The sequence below is a fragment of the Podarcis gaigeae genome, assembly GCF_964106915.1.
Source record: "Podarcis gaigeae genome assembly, chromosome: 2".
Classification (NCBI taxonomy): domain Eukaryota; kingdom Metazoa; phylum Chordata; class Lepidosauria; order Squamata; family Lacertidae; genus Podarcis; species Podarcis gaigeae.
The window spans coordinates 124,111,017-124,131,718 of record NC_139679.1 but is presented as its reverse complement, the minus strand read 5'-3'; the positions used below and the strand labels follow the sequence as shown (position 1 = coordinate 124,131,718).

Below are 20,702 nucleotides of genomic sequence, written 5' to 3'. Positions count from 1 at the left end.
CTACAACAGCAGCAAGAATACTTATTGCAAAGTACTGGAAGACACAAGATCTACCCACCCAGGAAGAATGGCAGATGAAGGTGATGGAGTATATGGAATTAGCGGAAATGACTGCCAGAATCCGAGACCAGGGAGAAGAGTCAGTGGAGGAAGATTGGAAGAAATTTAAAGATTATTTACAGAAACATTGTAAAATTAATGAATGTTAGAAGGGTGTTGGAATGAAGCTATGTGGTTTTAGCAGAAATGTTATAAAGGTTTAGGAAAAAACAGACTGTTAATTGGTGAAAGGAGGGAAAGTAAAGTTACATTATATTAAGATAAATTACAGGACAAAAATTGGAAAAGATGGAAAGGGTTTGCTGAAATAGTTAACCAAACTAGAGTACAAAAAAGGGAGGTGTGAGGAGGTCAAGGAAACAAGCAAATGAAAGATAAGTTATGGGAAGATTCGCTGTGGTTTTTTTTAATGGATTTTATTTTTTTGTTTTCTTTTTCTTTTTTTCTTTTTTCATTATTGTGATGTGTTGTTTTGTTTTTGCTTAGTATGGTGTTTTTACTTTTTCCTTTTGTAACTTTTAAAACTTTAATAAATATTATTTAAAAAATGAAATTTAGTTCCAATATACATCTAATATTTATTCCAATTATCATGAAATTTCTGTTCGTCTTGATCCCTTAATCTTCCTGTTATTCTAGCGAGCTCGGCATAATTTAACATTTTAACCTGCCAATCACTTATATTTTGTATAACCTCCGTTTTCCAATTTTGTGCTAACATGATTCTTGCGGCTGTTGTGGCATATAGGAATAATGTCTTATCATCTTTTTTAATTTCTTTACCCATCATTCCTAGTAGAAAAGCTTCGGGCTTTTTGGGAAAAGTGTATTTAAGAATTTTTTTAAGTTCGTTATAGATCGATTCCCAAAAGCCTTTCACTTTGCTACATGACCACCACATGTGGTAAAAGTCACCATCTGCTTCTCCACATTTCCAGCATCTTTTGTTCTTCAACATATAAATCTTAGCCAGTTTCACTGGCGTGTGGTACCACCTATAAATCATTTTCCACAGGTTTTCCCTTAATGCCATACACGCCGTGAACTTCATATTGGTAGTCCATAATTCCAGCCACCTCTCAAAGTCAATCTCCCATTTAGTCATGACCTCCTTCACCTCCTCATCTTTTGTGTACCACTCCAGTAAAATATCATATATCCTAGACAATATTTTAGTCTTCCCTTCTATAACTTCCACATTGAATTTAGATTTTTTGTCTTCAAATCCTAATTTCTTTTTATCTTCTTTTAACAGATCATTTACCTGGTGGTATTGCAGCCACCCTGTAAATGGGCTTTCTATCTCTTCGTACGGTCTGAGTTTAATGCCTTGATCAGTTTTCCGCGTAAGTTCTTCATAGGTGGCATTCTTCCCTTCCATATTGGCTCTTTGCCACTCTTAACACTGCTTTAAACCTTTAAGTACAGGAATGGTTTGAAATAAGAATAACATTCTCGGCAGGACATTCATTTTGAAAACCGCTATCCTCCCCAGAAAGGATAATCTCATTCTCTCCCAGATTTCTAAATCTTTCTTAATATTCTTCCAGGTGACCTCATAGTTATCCTTATATAAGTCAATATTTTTAGCTGTAATCCACACTCCAAGGTACTTCACCTTCTTTGCTGTCATAATTCCCGTCTTTTGTTCTAAATCTGCAGTATCTTCTTTAGTTAAATTTTTAGTCAGCATTTTGGTCTTATTTTTGTTAACCTTAAGGCCTGACACAGCACCGAACTCTTCAAATTTTTGTAAAGCTTCTTTCACACTGTGCTTTGGATCTTGTAATGTTAGTACAATATCATCCGCAAAGGCTTTGATTTTGTGTTCCTTAGTCCCTACCTTAACTCCTTTAACCTCTGCTGTTTCCCTCAGCCTCTTAGTAAGTACTTCCAATACTGTTATAAATAATAAAGGAGACAAGGGGCAACCTCGTCTAGTCCCTTTGGATATATCAAAAAATTATGTTGTAGTGTTATTACAAGTTTTGCTTTTTGCTCATGGTAGATAGCTTCCATACCTTTTCTAAATCTTTCTCCCATTCCCATCATTTTCAAATTTTCTATCAGAAAACGCCAAGAGACATTGTCAAATGCCTTTTCGGCATCAATAAATATCAAAGCTGCCTGTTTATCTATTCTAGTTTCCAGATATTCAATGATACCTGTCACATTTTTTACATTGTCCTTCAATTGTCTCCCTGGTAGGAAGCCCGTTTGGTCTTTGTGAATTCTGCTGTTTAATACTTTTTTAATCTTTCTGCCATTACATCCGCAAACAATTTTTAGTCGTTATTTAATAACGAAATCGGCCTATAGTTCTTCACCTCTAAGGCGTCCACATCTTTTTTAGGTATTAATGTGATATAGGCTTCCTTCCAGGTATTCGGAATCCTTCCTCCTTTTAGAATGTTATTCATAACTTCACATAGAGTTGGACATAGTTGGTCGCTTAATGTTTTATAATATTTGGCCAGTAAGCCATCCGGCCCCAGGGCTTTTCCAATTTTCATCTTTTTTTATTGCCTTCCTTATCTCATCTTCTGTAATCATCTGATTTAATAACTCTTTTTCTTCAGTTGCAATCTGTTGTAAATGATGTTCTTCCAAATAGCGTTCTATTTCATAGTCGGTTTCCTTTTCTCTTTTATATAAATCCTTATAATACTTCTGAAATATCCTTTTTATTTCTTTTGGCTCATCCACTATCCTTTCTCCATCCCTTATTTTACAGATCGTATTTTGTTTTTTTCCTTTCTCTTAATTGCCATGCCAAGTATTCAGGGGCGCTGACTTATAAAAAATATTGGGGGGGCCCATACCGGGGTCATGCCCCAGGAAGTTTTCTAAATTTTAGATGAAAATTAGTGAGTTTTAAAGTTTTTAAAAAGTATTTTAGAGTCATATGATCAACATTAGAACCCTAAAAACTCGACTCTCTATAACTCCACACTCCGGGAAACTCGACAAGCCTGAAACACTTTTTGGCTTTGAAAAAAGAAACAAAACAAAAACACGCACGGTATTTTCGTAAAAAGCTAATTTAATTTACAGTAACAATTATGCTTATAGACTATTACAGAGCAGTGAATATATAGCTCTGAAAAGACTGAAATGATATTTAAATAAATCCTAAACTATCATTAAAAGAATAAAACAAAATATTGCTGTCGCACGGTAACAGCACTTTGTTTAATAAGTGAAATAGCTAATTTAAGCTTACTTTGAATAAGGCTGAGGGTTCATTAAATAAATATAATATCTTAAAGTTAATGCTTTAATACAGTTAATAAAGTTAATACAGTATGCCTAATACTGTATGTAAATACTGTAATACTGTATGTAAATAACGGGCTTTAATTGGGTCTTACACCCTAAAAATATTTAAGTATTTGAAAATAACTAATACAGTACTATAGTAATATAGAAATACAGTACTAAACTAGTAATAATATTTCAAAACTGAAAATTTAACATTCTGTATGTATTTAATTCTCTATTTTATAAAGATTTTTAATATCTGACAGTGAGTTTGGAGTAGCCCAATGCAAAAATCCTGAGGATCCATGTGGATCCGTGCTTTGTAACCACGTTTTTGCACCACTGTGACCCTAGGCAACAGTGGGTGCGTGATTTTTTTGGTGCAAGATGTAGCCATGGACATGCTATGTGATCTGATGGTGAATTTGGGGTGACCCAATGCAAAGATCCTGAGGATCCATGTGGATCCGTGCTTTGTAACCATGTTTTTGCACCACTGTGACCCTAGGCAACAGTGGGTGCGTGATTTTTTTGGTGCAAGATGTAGCCATGGACATGCTATGTGATCTGATGGTGAATTTGGGGTGACCCAATGCAAAAATCCTGAGGATCCATGTGGATCCATGCTTTGTAACCACGTTTTTGCACCACTGTGACCCTAGGCAACAGTGGGTGCGTGATTTTTTTGGTGCAAGATGTAGCCATGGACATGCTATGTGATCTGATGGTGAATTTGGGGTGACCCAATGCAAAAATCCTGAGGATCCATGTGGATCCGTGCTTTGTAACCACGTTTTTGCACCACTGTGACCCTAGGCAACAGTGGGTGCGTGATTTTTTTGGTGCAAGATGTAGCCATGAACATGCTATGTGATCTGATGGTGAATTTGGGGTGACCCAATGCAAAAATCCTGAGGATCCATGTGGATCCATGCTTTGTCACCACGTTTTAAATGGGGAGGGAAGGAAAAACACAGAAGGGACAAGAAGCACAAGAGGGGTGTGCGGAGAAGCAGCTGGCTAAGAATGCAGGGGAGGAGTTTAACGGGGTGTGGGGAGGAAAGGAAGGCAAAAGTCCCCCCCCCAAGCCAGCCCTCTCTCTCTCTCTCCCACCTGCGAGTCCCTAGAGCACGGAGAGGAGGAGGTGGTGGGCTGGAGCCTGCAGGAGGTGGTGGGCTGGAGCCTGCAAGCAGTGTGACTAGGAAAGAATTAGAAGGAAGGACTCGATCCTTTCCTTAACCCTCTGCTTGCCAGGAGGGCAGGGGATTCCCTGCTCTTTGTTGAGTTTGAGCAAACGCAGCAACAGAAGCGGGTGGGCAGTAAGACCCTGAGGCAGAATGCAGGAAAGCAGCAGCTTCTGCCTTCCCTCCGCCCGCCCGCCCGATCTTATTTTACGGTAATAATTTTCTTAAATTATTGGGGGGGCAGAGCCCCCCCAAACGAATTTTTGAGGGGGCTCGGGCCCCCTCAGGCCCCATGGAGTCGGCGCCTATGCAAGTATTTCCCTATTTTATTAGCTGATTCAAAACTCTTTTGTTTCATCATTTTAATTTTCCACTCAATTTCCTGATTTACTATCATAGAAAATTGGGTTGTAGTATCTTTATATTTTGTTTTATTGTCTCCTCACCTGGTTTAATAGTTAATTGTCTTTCATTCTCCATAAGCTGTATTAGGATCTCCTCTTTCTTTTTCTCTTTTTCTTTTCTTAAGTGGCTGTTTTTCTGGATTAGGAAGCCCCTCATAACGGCTTTTCCTGCATCCCAAACAGTTTCTATGGCTGTCCCTTTGTTTAAATTCCACTTGAAATACTCTTCGATTGTTTCTTTTGCCTTGCTTACTATCTTTTGATCATTAAATAGATATTAATTCATTCTCCATCTAAATTCTCTAACATCTTTACCTTTTATCTCTATAAATACTGGACTATGATCAGACATAGTTTGTGGGAGAATTTCAGATTTAGTTAAACTCTGTGTCAGTTCCTTCGAGATCCAGATATTATCTATTCTCCCCCAAGACTGGTTTGGGTTTGAGAAAAAGGTATACTGTTTTATAGTAGGATTTTTAAATCTCCAGGCATCAATTAATCCCAAATTATCAACCAGATCAAAAAAAGCTTGAGGTAACTTGCCTTCCTTTATCTCTTGCTTTTTTGTTGATCTATCCAAATTTGGTGACACCACTCCATTAAAATCGCCCATCAGTATCATTTTTTGATCCATCCACTCTAATAACTTATTACCTAATTCGGAGAAGAAAGCGGATTTTTTGTCATTAGGTGTGTATATTCTGAGGACAATTATTTTTATTTCTTGGAACATAATCTGTACTACTATCGTTCTCCCTTGTTCATCTTTATACAATAATTTTGGATCGAGTTTTTCCTTTATGTATAGGACCACTCCTCTTTTCTTAACCTTATATGATGCCACAAAGTCCAACCCTAATCTCTTATTATTCAGAATTCTCTTGTGTTTTCTTGTTACATGAGTCTCTTGTAAGCAGATTAGGTCAAGATTCTTTTTTAGTAATATATGAGCAATCTGTTTCCTTTTGTTTTTATTGTTAAGCCCGTTCACGTTCCAAGACAGTGTTTTTAAAGCCATCAATTATATACAATTAGTAAATTATCAAGTCTAAGTTAGAACTACTGTTCTTTGTCGTTTGTCTCTTCCTCTTCCCTCTCTTCTCCTAAATTTGTCTCCCTCTCTCCCTCTCCACTCCCCCCACCTCCACCCCCTCCCCCAGCCACTCCCCTACCTCCTCCCACCCCACCATCTTTCCAAGTTCCTTCTCGTATCTTCTTGCAAATTTTTCAAGTTCTGATAGCCCACTCCTTATTCACTTTTTCAACATGCTGTAAATATTTTCCCAGAACCCCACTATCTCTTTGCACTCCCACCCCATGTGTAGAAAGGTTCCTGCCCCGTTGTTGTATCTCCAACAAACATCACTACAGTTTTTATACATTTTTGCCAGTCTAACCAGGGTCAGGTACCATCTGTATTGCATTTTCATTCTTAAATTGTAGCATACCATAAATTTAATATCCCTGTCTCACAACAGTTGGCTCATCATATTTTCCCCTAAATCCTGGGCCTACTTTACCATTGCTGTCTTCATTTGCTCCTCCTTTACCTCCCATTCTAGGAGCAAATCATATAGTTCGGAAATATGTTTACTTTTAGACTCATCCAATCTTGAAATTTCTTTCTCAAATACTTTTGCTTTCTCTTTTGTCATCTCTGATTAATTTGAAAGAACTGCAGCCAATTGTTCAAATATTTCTTATATCCTTTCAATTTATTATTTTCCTTTTCCAGTAATCCTTATATGTTGCCCAGTTGTTATTCATATTCTTTCTCTTTACAATCATGATTTCTAAGGTGAGGTCCACCAAGGTGTTTTGGGTTCTAGAATCCCTTTATATTTCATCCATATTTTATACAATGATTTCCTTATAAAACCCATGTGGACTCTCTCCTTTCCATCTATTAGGTATGCATGCCATCCAAATTGAGTTCCTACTTCCTCCAGATCTAACACATCAGTGTCCTTTAACTTAATCCACTCCCTTAACCAGGTCAGACCTGCTGCAGCATAATTCCAGGTCAGGTAGATCAAATCCGCCTCTCTTTCTCTGATCAATAAATAATTTATAGAATAGAATCATAGAGTTGGAAAAGACCACAAGGGCCATCGAGTCCAACCCCCTGCCAAGCAGGAAGCACCATCAGAGCACTCCTGACATATGGTTGTCAAGCCTCTGCTTAAAGACCTCCAAAGAAGTAGACTCCATCACACTCCTTGGCAGCAAATTCCACTGTCGAACAGCTCTTACTGTCAGGAAGTTCTTCCTAATGTTTAGGTGGAATCTTTTTTCTTGTAGTTTGGATCCATTGCTCCGTGTCCGCTTCTCTGGAGCAGCAGAAAACAACCTTTTCCCCTCCTCTATGTGACATCCTTTTATATATTTGAACATGGCTATCATATCACCCCTTAACCTCCTCTTCTCCAGGCTAAACATGCCCAGCTCCCTTAGCCGTTCTTCATAAGCCATCGTTTCCAGGCCTTTGACCATTTTGGTTGCCCTCCTCTGGACACGTTCCACTTTCTCAGTGTCCTTCTTGAACTGTGGTGCCCAGAACTGGACACAGTACTCCAGGTGAGGTCTGACCAGAGCAGAATACAGTGGCACTATTACTTCCCTTGATCTAGATGCTATACTCCTATTGATGCAGCCCAGAATTGCATTGGCTTTTTTAGCTGCCGCGTCACACTGTTGGCTTATGTCAAGTTTGTGGTCAACCAAGACTCCTAGATCCTTTTCACATGTACTGCTCTCAAGCCAGGTGTCACCCATCTTGTATTTGTGCCTCTCATTTTTTTTGCCCAAGTGCAATACTTTACATTTCTCCCTGTTTTATTTTATTTATCTCCCAATATTTTCTTGTAGGTGTTTTTTGGATGGAATGGCAAATTGCACATAATTCCTATTCACCAATCAAAGGATCGCAGAAATCTTTTTTTTTTTACTTCAATTTTTTATTGGTTTTCACAAAATTATAAACAAACACAAAACAAAGAAACATAAATCTTAACCGTATTAAAAATTACACTTATTAACAATGTTAAGTGATTTCCTCACTTCCCCTTGGCTGAATTTCAATGCATATCCTTTTAAGGGTTTTCCAAATCAGTTCTTATAATGTTTAACTTGAACATTAACATCATTAGATCATTTCATTTTGAAATTACACCTATTAATTCATCACTTAACTTACGGTATATTAAATCCTAAGTCGATTAAGTATCTGCAAGCTGTTTCCAATTCATCTAACTTGACATATTTAACTAAATAATCATTAAATTTAGTCCATTCTTCCTGATATGCCTCCTCCTTCTGGTCGCGGACTCTTCCGGTTAGGTTGGCTAGCTCTGAAAAACCCATCATCTTCAAGGATCACAGCAATCTTAATAGTTGCAGCCCAATGTCATCATCCTGAACTAACCAAAATCATTTGGCTCTTCAGATAAGCCCTCATCATATCATGTGACGACATATAACAATTTTTTTGTCCTTCTTTTTAAGACTTTGGCTAATATTCCTATTCACTAAATGTCTTCCAAAGTCCTCTTTCATCCATCTACAAAACAGTTCAAGATGAATCACAATTGCCATGCCTAGCTGATTCTCTTTTCATGTATACAACTCCCACTTTATTCTTTTCAGGGTTCTGGAACAGACATTTGCTACATACAGTACCTAAAAGCAGCTCATCAAAGGTAGGCAGGCGCAGGCCTTTTCAATTAAGCTAGGCCATAGGCTTAAAAGAAATCAGAATCATCCAAATGCCGTTTTATGAAATTGTTATTTTCTCCAACGTATACATGTTATGAAAGGGCTGTCACCTGCAGGATGGAGCAAGATGTTCAGGATGGAGCAATGGCTTCAAGTTACAAGAAAGGAGATTCCAGCTAAACCTCAGGAAATACTTTAGGACAGGAAGAGTTATTCCAGAGTGGAACAGACTCCCTTGGTAGGTGCTGGACTCTCCTTCATTGGAGTTTTTAAAGGAGAGGTTGGATGACCATCTGTCTTGGACAAGATTCCTGAGATTCCTGACTTGCAGGGGGCAGGACCAGGTGACACCCAAGCTCCCTTTTATATGTTAGGAGAAGTGACATCTCAGTTGCAGTCACTTGGGACTAACTCCCTTACGGGATAGTTCATATACTGTAGTTATACACTTTTGTAACCTAAGTCTGCCTTCAGGGATGCACCTGTGAACTGAATGAGTGCGTAAACTACTTTTACATTTACTATAATAAGATTGTGTCATATCTTTATGAGGGAGTAGAAGGGATCTTACCAGGAATCCTATATTTAAAGAGGCTTAAGCAAGTCTGCAACAAGCTAACCACCGTGCAAATTTAAAAAGGGGAATGTTTGGAACTCTGCTAAGTTCTAGAACTGGCTAATGCAAGTTAGGAAGGATATTAGTAAACAATATATCCTTCTCCTGCCTCCCTAAACATCCCCACACTTCCGACTCTCCCATTCTACAATTCCGTGATGGAAACTTGAGCCAAAGTGTTGCCACAGAAACTAGGGAGCTAAAGATGCTTTTCTGGCAGTGGGACAAAATGTCATGGCTAAAATCCTGAGAGGAGAAACCGGAAAATACTGGAAAACACTGGTTCCTTCCAGAAGGTTTTGTTCTTTTCTGCTGAGGCAGCTGGATTTATTATGATTTGCATTTTGTTATCTCAAGGTCACACTGAGCCCATCCAGACATGGAGCTCCTTGGCATTGAAGACCAAGATGGGTTCCAGAAAGAGAGACTGAGGTGAATGTGTGGGTCATAAGCTGGGAGTCGTTGGAAAGGAGTTGCTGGGAGTGGCACAGAAGGTTCTGTTGAGCAGGTAAGGGAAGAATAGGAGGAGAGAGAAAGAGCTCCATGGAAAGACAAGGCTGCGTTGGGATGAGCTGGTGTGGGAATTATTGGCAGAGAAAAATGTACATCCAGCAAAAGGGGATGCAGTGGAACTCCTGAAACTGTTCATAACACAAGCTATGATCTCATATGAGGAAAGGGATTTAATATGCCTTCTTCCCCACCCCCAGTGGATTAGGAGAGAAGATTAATAAGTGGAAGCAGGATTGGATGAACATTGAAAGACACAATAATTTTGGACTGAGACTTGACTGAGATTTGTTAGAACAGTTTTAATAAGGCTTTATAGAAACTGGACCTAGAAACTGGAGAAATACTAATTTGTATTACAGTGGTACCTCGGGGTAACTACTTAATTCGTTCCGGAGGTCTGTTCTTAACCTGAAACTGTTCTTAAACTGAAGCACCACTTTAGCTAATAGGGGCCTCCTGCTGCTGCTGCTGCGCCGCCGGACCACCATTTCTGTTCTCATCCTGAAGCAAAGTTCTTAACCCGAGGAACTATTTCTGGGTTAGCGGAGTCTGTAACCTGAAGCGTATGTAACCTGAGGTACCACTGTATTAGATGATCACTGTCTGAGTGGTTAAGATTGCAAGGCTGGGCTGTGCGGGCACAATGTAGGAAAAGTGCCATCTTGCTGAAGGTTACTGGATACTAAATACAGCTGGGTTTATCCTGGAGAGCTTATTCTGAATAATTATTGCTACAGAGGAATGATCACTCAGGGTGGGAGACAAGGAGAAGGGGGGCACCCAGGGGGAGAGCTGGGGGAGCCTGCCTTTCTATGTGTTGACAAATGATATGATATATATGATACAAATGTGATAAAGGGTATTTTTAGTTATTCTCCCCCGCCCTTTCTCTTTTCTATACAAATATGTTTTGTAAAGGTTGTTTAATAATGTTTGCATTATTGTTTTTCTTTTGGTTTTCCCTCTGTATGAATTCTTTGATGGGAAGTGAGAATATCTTTCCGATTGAAGCTCTTTCCACATTCCAAACACTTATATGGTTTCTCCCTTTTATGAATTCTTTGATGGAAAATGAGATTGGAACTATGACGAAAGCTCTTTCCACACTCATGGCATTGAAAGGGTTTCTCCCCTGTATGAATTCTTTGATGGGAAGTGAGCTTGGCTCGCTCCCGGAAGCGCTTTCCACATTCCAAACACTGATATGGTTTCTCCCCTTTATGAATTCTTTGATGGAAAGTGAGAGTGTAACGGTGACGAAAGCTCTTTCCACACTTATGGCATTGAAAAGGTTTCTCCCCTGTATGAATTCTTTGATGGAAAGTGAGAGTGGAACATTGACGAAAGCTCTTTCCACACTCATGGCATTGAAAGGGTTTATCCCCTGTATGAATTCTTTGATGGGAAGTGAGAGTGGAACGGTGACTAAAGCTCTTTCCACACTCATGGCATTGAAAGGGTTTATCCCCTGTATGAATTCTTTGATGGGAAGTGAGATGGATCACGCGGCTGAAGCTTTTTCCACACTCCAAACACTGATGTGGTTTCTCCCCTGTATGAATTCTTTGATGGGAAGTGAGACCGGAACTGTGATGAAAGCTCTTTCCACATTCGAAGCACTGATAGGGTTTCTCCCCCGTATGAACTTTTCGATGCGAAGTAAGACTCTGCCTGTAACGGAAGCTCTTTCCACATTCCAGGCATGGATATGGTTTCTCCCCTGTATGAATTCTGTGATGGGAAGTGAGCTGCATCCTGTCACTGAAGCTCTTTCCACATTCCAAGCACTGATAGGGTTTCTCCCCTGTATGGACTCTTTGATGGTATGTGAGCTTGGTCCTCTCCCGGAAGCTCTTTCCACATTCCAAGCACTGATAGGGTTTCTCCCCCGTATGGACTCTTTGATGTAAAGTGAGGTCACCTCTCTGACGAAAGCTCTTTCCACATTCTAAGCACTGATAGGGTTCCTCCCCTGTATGAACTCTATGATGCCTAGTTAGATGGGAACTTTGACTGAAGCTCTTTCCGCATTCCAAGCACCGATAGGGTTTCTCCCCTGTATGAATTCTGTTATGGGAAGTGAGACTCTGTCTGTGTCTGAAGCTCTTTCCACATTCTAAGCACTGATAGGGTTTCTCCCCTGTATGAATTCTTTGATGGGTAGTGAGACCGGAACTGTGAAGAAAGCTCTTTCCACATTTGAAGCACTGATAGGTTTTCTCCCCTATATGAACTTTTTGGTGCGAAGTAAGACTGGATCTCTCCTGGAAGCTCTTTCCACATTCCAGGCATGGATATGATTTCTCCCCTGTATGAATTCTTTGATGTCTAGTGAGAGTGTTCTTCCGACTGAAGCTCTTTCCACATTTCAAGCATTTATGGGGTTTTTCCCTGGTATGATTTGGGTGATGGAAAGTGAGACCCTGCCCGAGCCTGAAGCTATTCTCACACTCCAAACGCTGATAAGGTTTCTCCTTTATATGAATTCTTTGATGGGATGTGAGCCTGGCCCTCTCCCGGAAGCTCTTTCCACATTCCAAGCACTTATACGGTTTCTCCCCTGTATGAATTCTTTGATGGCTAGTTAGATGGAAACGGTGACGAAAGCTCTTTCCACACTCATGGCATTGAAAAGGTTTCTCCCCTGTATGAATTCTGTTATGGGAAGTGAGACTATTCCTGAGAGTGAAGCTCTTTCCGCATTCTAAGCACTGATAGGGTTTCTCCCCTGTATGAATTCTGTTATGGGAAGTGAGACTCTGTCTGGTACCGAAGCTCTTCCCACATTTCAAGCACTGATAGGATTTCTCCCCTGTATGGACTCTTTGATGGGAAGTTAGATTGGAACTTTGACTGAAGCTCTTTCCGCATTCTAAGCACTGATAGGGTTTCTCCCCTGTATGAATTCTTTGATGGGTAGTGAGATGGATCGCCTGGCTGAAGCTTTTTCCACATTCCAAGCACTGATGTGGTTTCTCCCCTGTATGAATTCTTTGATGAAAAGTGAGCCCGGCCCCATCCCGGAAGCTCTTTCCACATTCGAAGCACTGATAGGGTTTCTCCCCCGAATGAACTTTTCGATGGGAAGTTAGATGGGAACGTTGAGTGAAGCTCGTTCCACATTCCAAGCACGGATAGGGTTTCTCCCCTGTATGAATTCTGTGATGGGAAGTGAGACCATCCTTCCGAATGAAGCTCTTTCCACATTCCAAGCACTGATACAATTTCTCCCCACTGTGAATTCTTTTGTGTGAACTGAGGCTATCCCTCTGAATGGATCTCTTTCTTGGATGGGAGGTGGACTGGGAGCTCTGACGGATGTTCTCTCCACACCCTGAATATTTATAAGTCTTCTCTGATATGTGGATTCTGTTGTGTTCCCCCTTGTTCTTCCCTTCCAATTCATCACCTTCTGCAATAAAGAGAGAAACTAATTAGCGCCTCGGGAAGAACAAAGTTAATGAACCATACTCCAATATATTTTACTTTATCACCAATCCACTTACTCTGTAATTCATTTTTTGACTGTGCATCCATGCTTTTCACTAGCACCTTAGTTTCCCGTCTATTTATTTTAAAAACCTGCAGCATTTCCAAGCAGCCTTATTGCTTCTAATACACTACTAAGAGGTTCCCTACCACATCATATGCAGAGGACTTTAGTCTGTCATTTTGTTGCCCCACCCACACCTCCTTTTATATCTGGAGTTTTCCTTGTTCTTCTTGATAATACATAGATAAATGTCCCCTTCTGTAGCTTACATTTTTCTAAGAGAGTATTATTCACAATCATGCTTGCCATGTGTTCCGTATAGATTGTCTTATTTCCCTTTAGAAAAGCCTCTCCAATCCCTGTCTCCTGCATGAGGGAGTTCCACTTTTACCTACACACTGTGAAAATTTTAAGTTTAATGTAAATAAAGCATTCTGCAATGGAGACAAGATGGTGTTTCTTTTCTTCTTCTTTTTTAGATGATCTTTATTGAATTTTTAGTTACATACTATACATACACATACATTATGTTTCACATTTGTTCTTGTTCTCCCGAGCTGACTTCCCTCCTTCCTCCTTCTGGCTTTTTTATGTTGTCTTTAACTTTTCCCATTGTCTTTGTCCGTTTGTTCTTCATTTTTTTCCATAAAATATCTGTAAACAAATAAATCTATATATACAATTCTTTTTGTTTGTCTATATTCATTTACAAATATTGTTCAACAATAGTCCTAATATACATTTTTAATTCATTTTGATATTATTATCCAATAAATTTCTTTTCTTTTCCCGTTGTGAGGTTTATTTTAGCTCTACTGGTTTCCCTATTTCAGATCGTCTTCTCTAATTTTGCCCATTCTTTTTGATATGTTATTTCGAATTTTTGCTGTTAGTTTGGCTATTTCTGCATACTCCACAACCTTGTACTACCACTCTTCTATTGTAGGCAATTTTTGCTGTTTCCATGCCTGAGCCAGCAATAACCTTGCCGTTGTTGTTGCGTATAAAAACAGTTTCTGGTCATTCTTGTCAATATCCTCTTCCCACCATTCCCAACAGGAATGACTGTTTTTTTCTTTAATTCGTTATATAACCTTGTTATTTTAAACGGCCTCTCCTCGGGAGACTGCCCTGGCCAATTTACTTATTGGTCAGGCTTAAGGCATTCTGTTATTGACTACATTCTTGTCTCCCAAGAACTCTTTGATGAACATATTGAATTTACTGTAGATATAAGAACCGAAAGTGACCATTTACCCCTAAATCTTAAAAGGACTGAACCTTCTAGATGTGGGCTCGCCTCACAGACACCTGATCCTAATGTTTTACAACAAATAGGCAGATCCAGAATTAAATGGTCCCCTTATGTTAATAACAACTTTAGCATTTGGACACAATCAATGGAAGGTCAACTCCTATGGGCTGATCTGACCTCCAACGATATTGAAGAGACCTCCCCAATTGACCATTATAATACATTAATCCGAAAACTCCAACCGTTATTGTCAAGACTCAGGAGATCTAGCCACAATGAATTCCCTACCAACAAAAAATGGTTTGACCGCGAATGCATCCAGGCAAAACTTATACTCAGGGAATGCTTTAAGGTCTTCCAGCAAAATCCTAACCCTACTACTAAATTAGAGTTACAACTTTAAAAAAAAGAACTACAATGAGTTACTAAAAACCAAAAAAAGAACCGCAGACTCTCTCATCTGGCAGGCCCTCATAAAAGCATCAATAGAAAAAGACAATACCAACTTCTGGAAAATTATCTCCAGTCAAACCAAAGCTCCTAACGAGGGCACAATAATCCCTGCAAACTCATGGGAAGAGCACTATAAAGTGCTGTTTAGGGAACATCGACCTCCTGCGCTGCTTAACATCTCTTTAGATAATGATACACCATGGCCCCCAACATCTGAAACTGAAATCACTTCGTTAATTCTACAAATGAAATTTGGCAAAGCCCCAGGAAGTGATTTCATTGTTGCTGAACTTCTGAAAGTGCAAATAAACTGGTGGGCCCCGGTTCTTGCAAATCTATTTTCATATATAGATAAGACAACTGAAATCCCTAAAGATTGGGGACTGGCTATAATTGTTCCTATATTTAAAAAGGGCAACCCCTCTGATCCATCTAATTATAGACCAATTAGTCTTCTGAATGTGATCTGCAAACTTTATACAAAACACCTATGCCTAAAATTGTGTGAATGGTTAGACCATAATGATTTGCTAGAAATTGAACAAGCAGGATTTACATCTGGACGTTCCACCATTGATCACTGCTTAGTGTTAGATTATTTTGTTCATAAGTATGTGAAACATTGGAAAAAGTCATTGTATGCGGCCTTTGTGGACCTAAAGGCAGCATTTGATTCTGTATCCAGGGGTAGGCTCTGGGCCAAATTGGCCAATATGGGTATTAACAGAAGGTTATTACTTCTGATGATTAAGCTTCATGAGAACAATACCCTCCAGATAAGACTCGCACAGGACGGCAGACTCTCTAGAGAAATGCCAGTCCAAAGAGGAGTTAGACAAGGATGTCTATTAGCCCCATTTTTATTTAACATCTATGTTAACTCCCTGGTCACATGTTACCGTGAAATCGAAACCCATCCCCCCGTGTTCTCTAATGGCAGAAAAGTACCAGTTTTAATGTATGCGGATGACACTGTTCATCTCTCTCAAACCAAAGTGGGCCTGAAACGTGCCTTAGAAAAGTTTAGTGACCAATGTAACACTGAGCTGTTAACAATTAACTTTGCCAAAACCAAAATTGTACATTTTAACCGCTCCTTCAGGAAAGATAATTGGAGCGTAAAGGGAAACGCCATTGAACAGACTAAGATCTTCCAATACTTAGGCATTACTTTCTCTTATAATGCCAAATTTTCAACACACCTGACCACATCAGATATATCAGCAGGAAGAAGTGCAAATGCCATCCTTAGATTGTTCAGAAGGAAAGGAGCTGGCTTCCTCCCGATGGCCCTTAAAGTTTTCCAGGCAAAATCTTTAGCCCAACTCCTGTATGGCTCTCAAATTAGCCCTTTTGCCAACCTTAAGACCCTTGAAACAGTACAATCAAAATTCTTAAGATCATTATTTGCTACCCCAAAGTGTACACCTAATGGAGTCTTAAGGCAAGAGGCAGGGCTGCCCAGAGTGGAATTAAAAGTCTGGGAGCAAGCAATATCCCTCTGGCTGAAAATCCATTACAATCCTAAGGGACTGTTACCTTACTTTCTGGCCGCAGTTCCCTATCCCCCTTGGCTCATGCAAATAACTAACAAGTTCAAACAAATTGGCCTAAACCCTGAAATAATAATAATAATAATAATAATAATAATAATAATAATAATAATAATTTATTATTTATACCCCGCCCATCTGGCTGAGTTTCCCCAGCCACTCTGGGCGGCTCCCAATCAGTGTTAAAAACAGTACAGCATTACATATTAAAAACTTCCCTGAACAGGGCTGCCTTAAGATGTCTTCTGAACGTCAGGTAATTCTTTATCTCTTTGACATCTGGTGGGAGGGCGTTCCACAGGGCGGGCGCCACTACCGAGAAGGCCCTCTGTCTGGTTCCCTGTAGCCTCACTTCTCGCAATGAGGGAACCGCCAGAAGGCCCTCGGCGCTGGATCTCAGTGTCCGGGCTGAACGATGGGGGTGGAGACGCTCCTTCAGGTATACAGGACCGAGGCCGTTTAGGGCTTTAAAGGTCAGCACCAACACTTTGAATCGTGCTCGGAAACGTACTGGGAGCCAATGCAGATCTCTCAGAACCGGTGTTATGTGGTCCCGGCGGCCACTCCCAGTCACCAGTCTAGCTGCCGCATTCTGGATTAATTGCAGTTTCCGGGTCACCTTCAAAGGTAGCCCCACGTAGAGCGCGTTGCAGTAGTCCAAGCGTGAGATAACTAGAGCATGCACCACTCTGGCGAGACAGTCCGCGGGGAGGTAGGGTCTTAGCCTGCGTACCAGATGGAGCTGGTAGACAGCTGCCCTGGACACAGAGTTAGCCTGCGCCTCCATGGACAGCTGTGAGTCCAAAATGACTCCCAGGCTGCGCACCTGGTCCTTCAGGGGCACAGTTACCCCATTCAGGACCAGGGAATCCTCCACACCTGCCAGCCTCCTGTCCCCCCAAAACAGTACTTCTGTCTTGTCAGGATTCAACCTCAATCTATTAGCCGCCATCCAACCTCCAACCGCCTCCAGACACTCACACAGGACCTTCACCGCCTTCACTGGTTCTGATTTAAAGGAGAGGTAGAGCTGGGTGTCATCTGCATACTGATGAACACCCAGTCCAAACCCCCTGATGATCTCTCCCAGCGGCTTCATATAGATATTAAAAAGCATGGGGGAGAGGACAGAACCCTGAGGCACCCCACAAGTGAGAGCCCAGGGGTCTGAACACTCACCCCCCACACCACTTTCTGGACACGGCCCAGGAGGAAGGAGCGGAATCACTGTATGACAGTGCCCCCAGCTCCCAGCCCCTCTAGACGGTCCAGAAGGATGTTATGGTCGATGGTGTCAAAGGCCGCTGAGAGATCCAGCAGAACTAGGAAACAGCTCTCACCTTTGTCCCTAGCCCGCCGGAGATCATCAACCAGCGCGACCAAGGCAGTTTCAGTCCCATGGTGAGGCCTGAATCCCGATTGGAAGGGATCCAAATGGTCCGTTTCCTCCAGGCGTGCTTGGAGTTGTTCAGCAACCGCCCGCTCAATCACCTTGCCCAAGAATGGCAGATTTGAGACTGGGCGATAGTTGGCCAAATTGGCCGGGTCTAAAGATGTTTTTTTAAGAAGCGGTTTAATGACCGCCTCTTTCAGCGGGTCTGGGAAGGCTCCCTCACAGAGGGAAGCATTCACCACCCCGCAGAGCCCATCGCCCAGCCCTTCCCGGCTCGCTTTTATCAGCCAGGATGGGCAAGGATCAAGGAGACAGGTGGTTGGTTTCACTCATCCAAGCAGCCTGTCCACATCCTCGGAGGTAACAGATTGGAATTGATCCCATGTAACAGGACCAGACAGAACTCTAGCACTCTCCCGCCCTGGCCCTGCTCCCACAGTGGAGTCTACCTCCTTCTGAATCTGAGCGATTTTATCTGCAAAAAACTTTGCAAAAGCATTGCAGGAGATCTTGGGGTCCCTACCAGGCCCCGGTGGTACAGGTGGTTCTGATAGATTGCGAACCACCTGAAAAAGTCTCCTGCTGCTGTTTTCTGCAGATGCAATGGAGGCGGCGAAGAAGGCCCTCTTCGCCGTCGCCATTGCCACTTGGTAGGCTCGACGTTGAGCTCTAACCCGTGTCCGGTCTGATTCAGAATGAGTTTTCCGCCACCGGCGCTCTAGCCGTCTCAACGATTGTTTCATCACCCTCAGCTCCGGGGAAAACCACGGGGCTGTCCGGGCTCCATGCAATCGGAGAGGGCGCTTCGGAGCCAGACAGTCAATAGCCCTGGTTAACTCCGCATTCCAGCGTGCCACCAGGGAATCAGCTGAAAGGCCATCAACTTGGGATAAAGCATCCCCTACCACTCTCTGGAAGCCAATTGGTTCCATTAAGTGGCGGGGGCGGACCATCCGAATCGGTCCCACCTCCCTGCGGAGGGGAAGGGTTGCGGAGAAGTCCAGTTGCACCAGGAAGTGATCTGACCATGGCACTTCTTTTGTTTCGCTTTTAGTTAATGTCAGATCACCAACATCCGTAGAGGTAAACACCAAGTCTAAGGCATGTCCGTGGCTATGAGTTGGGCCAGACTTATTCAGGGACAGCCCCATGGAGGCCATGCTTTCCACGAAGTCCCGAGCGGCCCCTTGTAAGGTCATGTCGGCATGGATGTTAAAATCCCCCAGGACAACCAAGCTAGGTGTCTCCAGGAGCATATCCGCCACGACCTGAAGCAGCTCGGGCAAGGAATCCTTGGTGCAGCGGGGAGGTCGGTACACCAGTAGGAATCCTGTACTGCCCCTATTGCCCAACTTCCAGAACATGCACTCAGAAAACTGGGTCTTCCCAATAGGACACCTGGTGCAGACTAATGACTTCCTAAAAATCACTGCAACCCCCCCTCCCCGCCCACATGAACTGGGTTGCTGTGCGTAAGAGAAACCTGGTGGGCAAGCAGCGGCAAGGACAGGCCCATCTGCTTCATCCAACCAGGTCTCTGTCACACATGCCAGATCAAATCCTCCATCCACAATCAGGTCGTGGATGGCAGTGGTTTTATTCATCATTGACCTGGCATTGCACAGCAACACTTTCAGGTCATGTGGGTTTCCCTTGCTGATTACTGTATCCTTCCAGTCAGGACCAGACCTGGAGGCAGGGATAGTCCTCAAACAGCGACTAAACCTGCCTCCTCGGTAATGACATGGTCTGGTCTTAGCATAACTCCTCCTCCTGCCCGTGATCACTGAGATCGGGTGTCCCAATACATCTCCCCCTGTGGAACCTGTCCCACCCAATCTATTGGCTGAGGCCCACTCCCAGGCAGCCATGACCCTTCCCCTTAAAAGGCAAAATACAAACTATATAATAATTTAACAGAATAATAATAATAAAACAAAACAGAACAGAACAGAACAAAACAAAGCAAGAAACAATAGCCCTGACTAAATGCTTATCCCACCCCAAGCAAAAATAAAATAATGAAATAATATAATATTATAAAAAACAACAACCACCATTTAAAGTGCTGCAAATTAAAAGCGATTAAAATATTTAAAACCATTGTGTCCATTGCTGCCGGTAGCTGCTCAGACCTCTAAACTGTAGTGGTAGTGCAGGCCCCGCCCCCTAGGCCGGATGGAGTTGGCAGGAGAGGGAGCGGTCTTCCCAGCACTCACGCAAGCAGCAGCAGCAGCCTTGTCCCGGAGGCCTCTCTCAGGCCTCTTATGCTGTGGCAGTGAGTGCAGGCCCCGCCCCCTAGGCCGGATGGAGTTGGCAGGAGAGGGAGCGGTCTTCCCAGCACTCACGCAAGCAGCAGCAGCAGCCTTGTCCTGGAGGCCTCTCTCAGGCCTCTTATGCTGTGGCAGTGAGTGCAGGCCCCGCCCCCTAGGCCGGATGGAGTTGGCAGGAGAGGGAGCGGTCTTCCCAGCACTCACGCAAGCAGCAGCAGCAGTAGCCGTGTCCCAGAGGCCTCTCTCAGGCTTCTTATGCTGTGGCAGTGAGTGCAGGCCCCGCCCCCTAGGCCGGATGGAGTTGGCAGGAGAGGGAGCGGTCTTCCCACACTCACGCAAGCAGCAGCAGCAGCAGCCGTGTCCCGGAGGCCTCTCTCAGGCCTCTTATGCTGTGGCAGTGAGTGCAGGCCCCGCCCCCTAGGCCGGATGGAGTTGGCAGGAGAGGGAGCGGTCTTCCCAGCACTCACGCAAGCAGCAGCAGCAGCAGCCGTGTCCCAGAGGCCTCTCTCAGGCCTCTTATGCTGTGG

At 42.5% G+C, this 20,702-nt stretch overlaps 3 protein-coding genes across 3 annotated transcripts in view; 1 reads left to right on the top strand and 2 right to left on the bottom strand.

The window, feature by feature from the left end:
• The window catches only part of LOC310837834 (uncharacterized protein), a 299,721-nt gene that overhangs the window by 51,271 nt on the left and 227,748 nt on the right, over window positions 1–20,702 (bottom strand). The gene's annotated exons all lie outside the window — the stretch shown is intronic.
• The window catches only part of LOC310837645 (uncharacterized protein), a 148,015-nt gene that overhangs the window by 80,053 nt on the left and 47,260 nt on the right, over window positions 1–20,702 (top strand). The window lies entirely within an intron of this gene.
• Window positions 10,030–20,702, bottom strand: part of LOC310837246 (uncharacterized protein) — a 39,339-nt gene continuing 28,666 nt past the window's right edge. Inside the window, exon 4 of the mRNA XM_083723464.1 lies at window positions 10,030–13,167. Coding sequence (XP_083579590.1) covers window positions 10,694–13,167 — 2,474 coding nt within the window. The 3' untranslated portion in view covers window positions 10,030–10,693. The remainder of the gene's footprint in view (window positions 13,168–20,702) is intronic.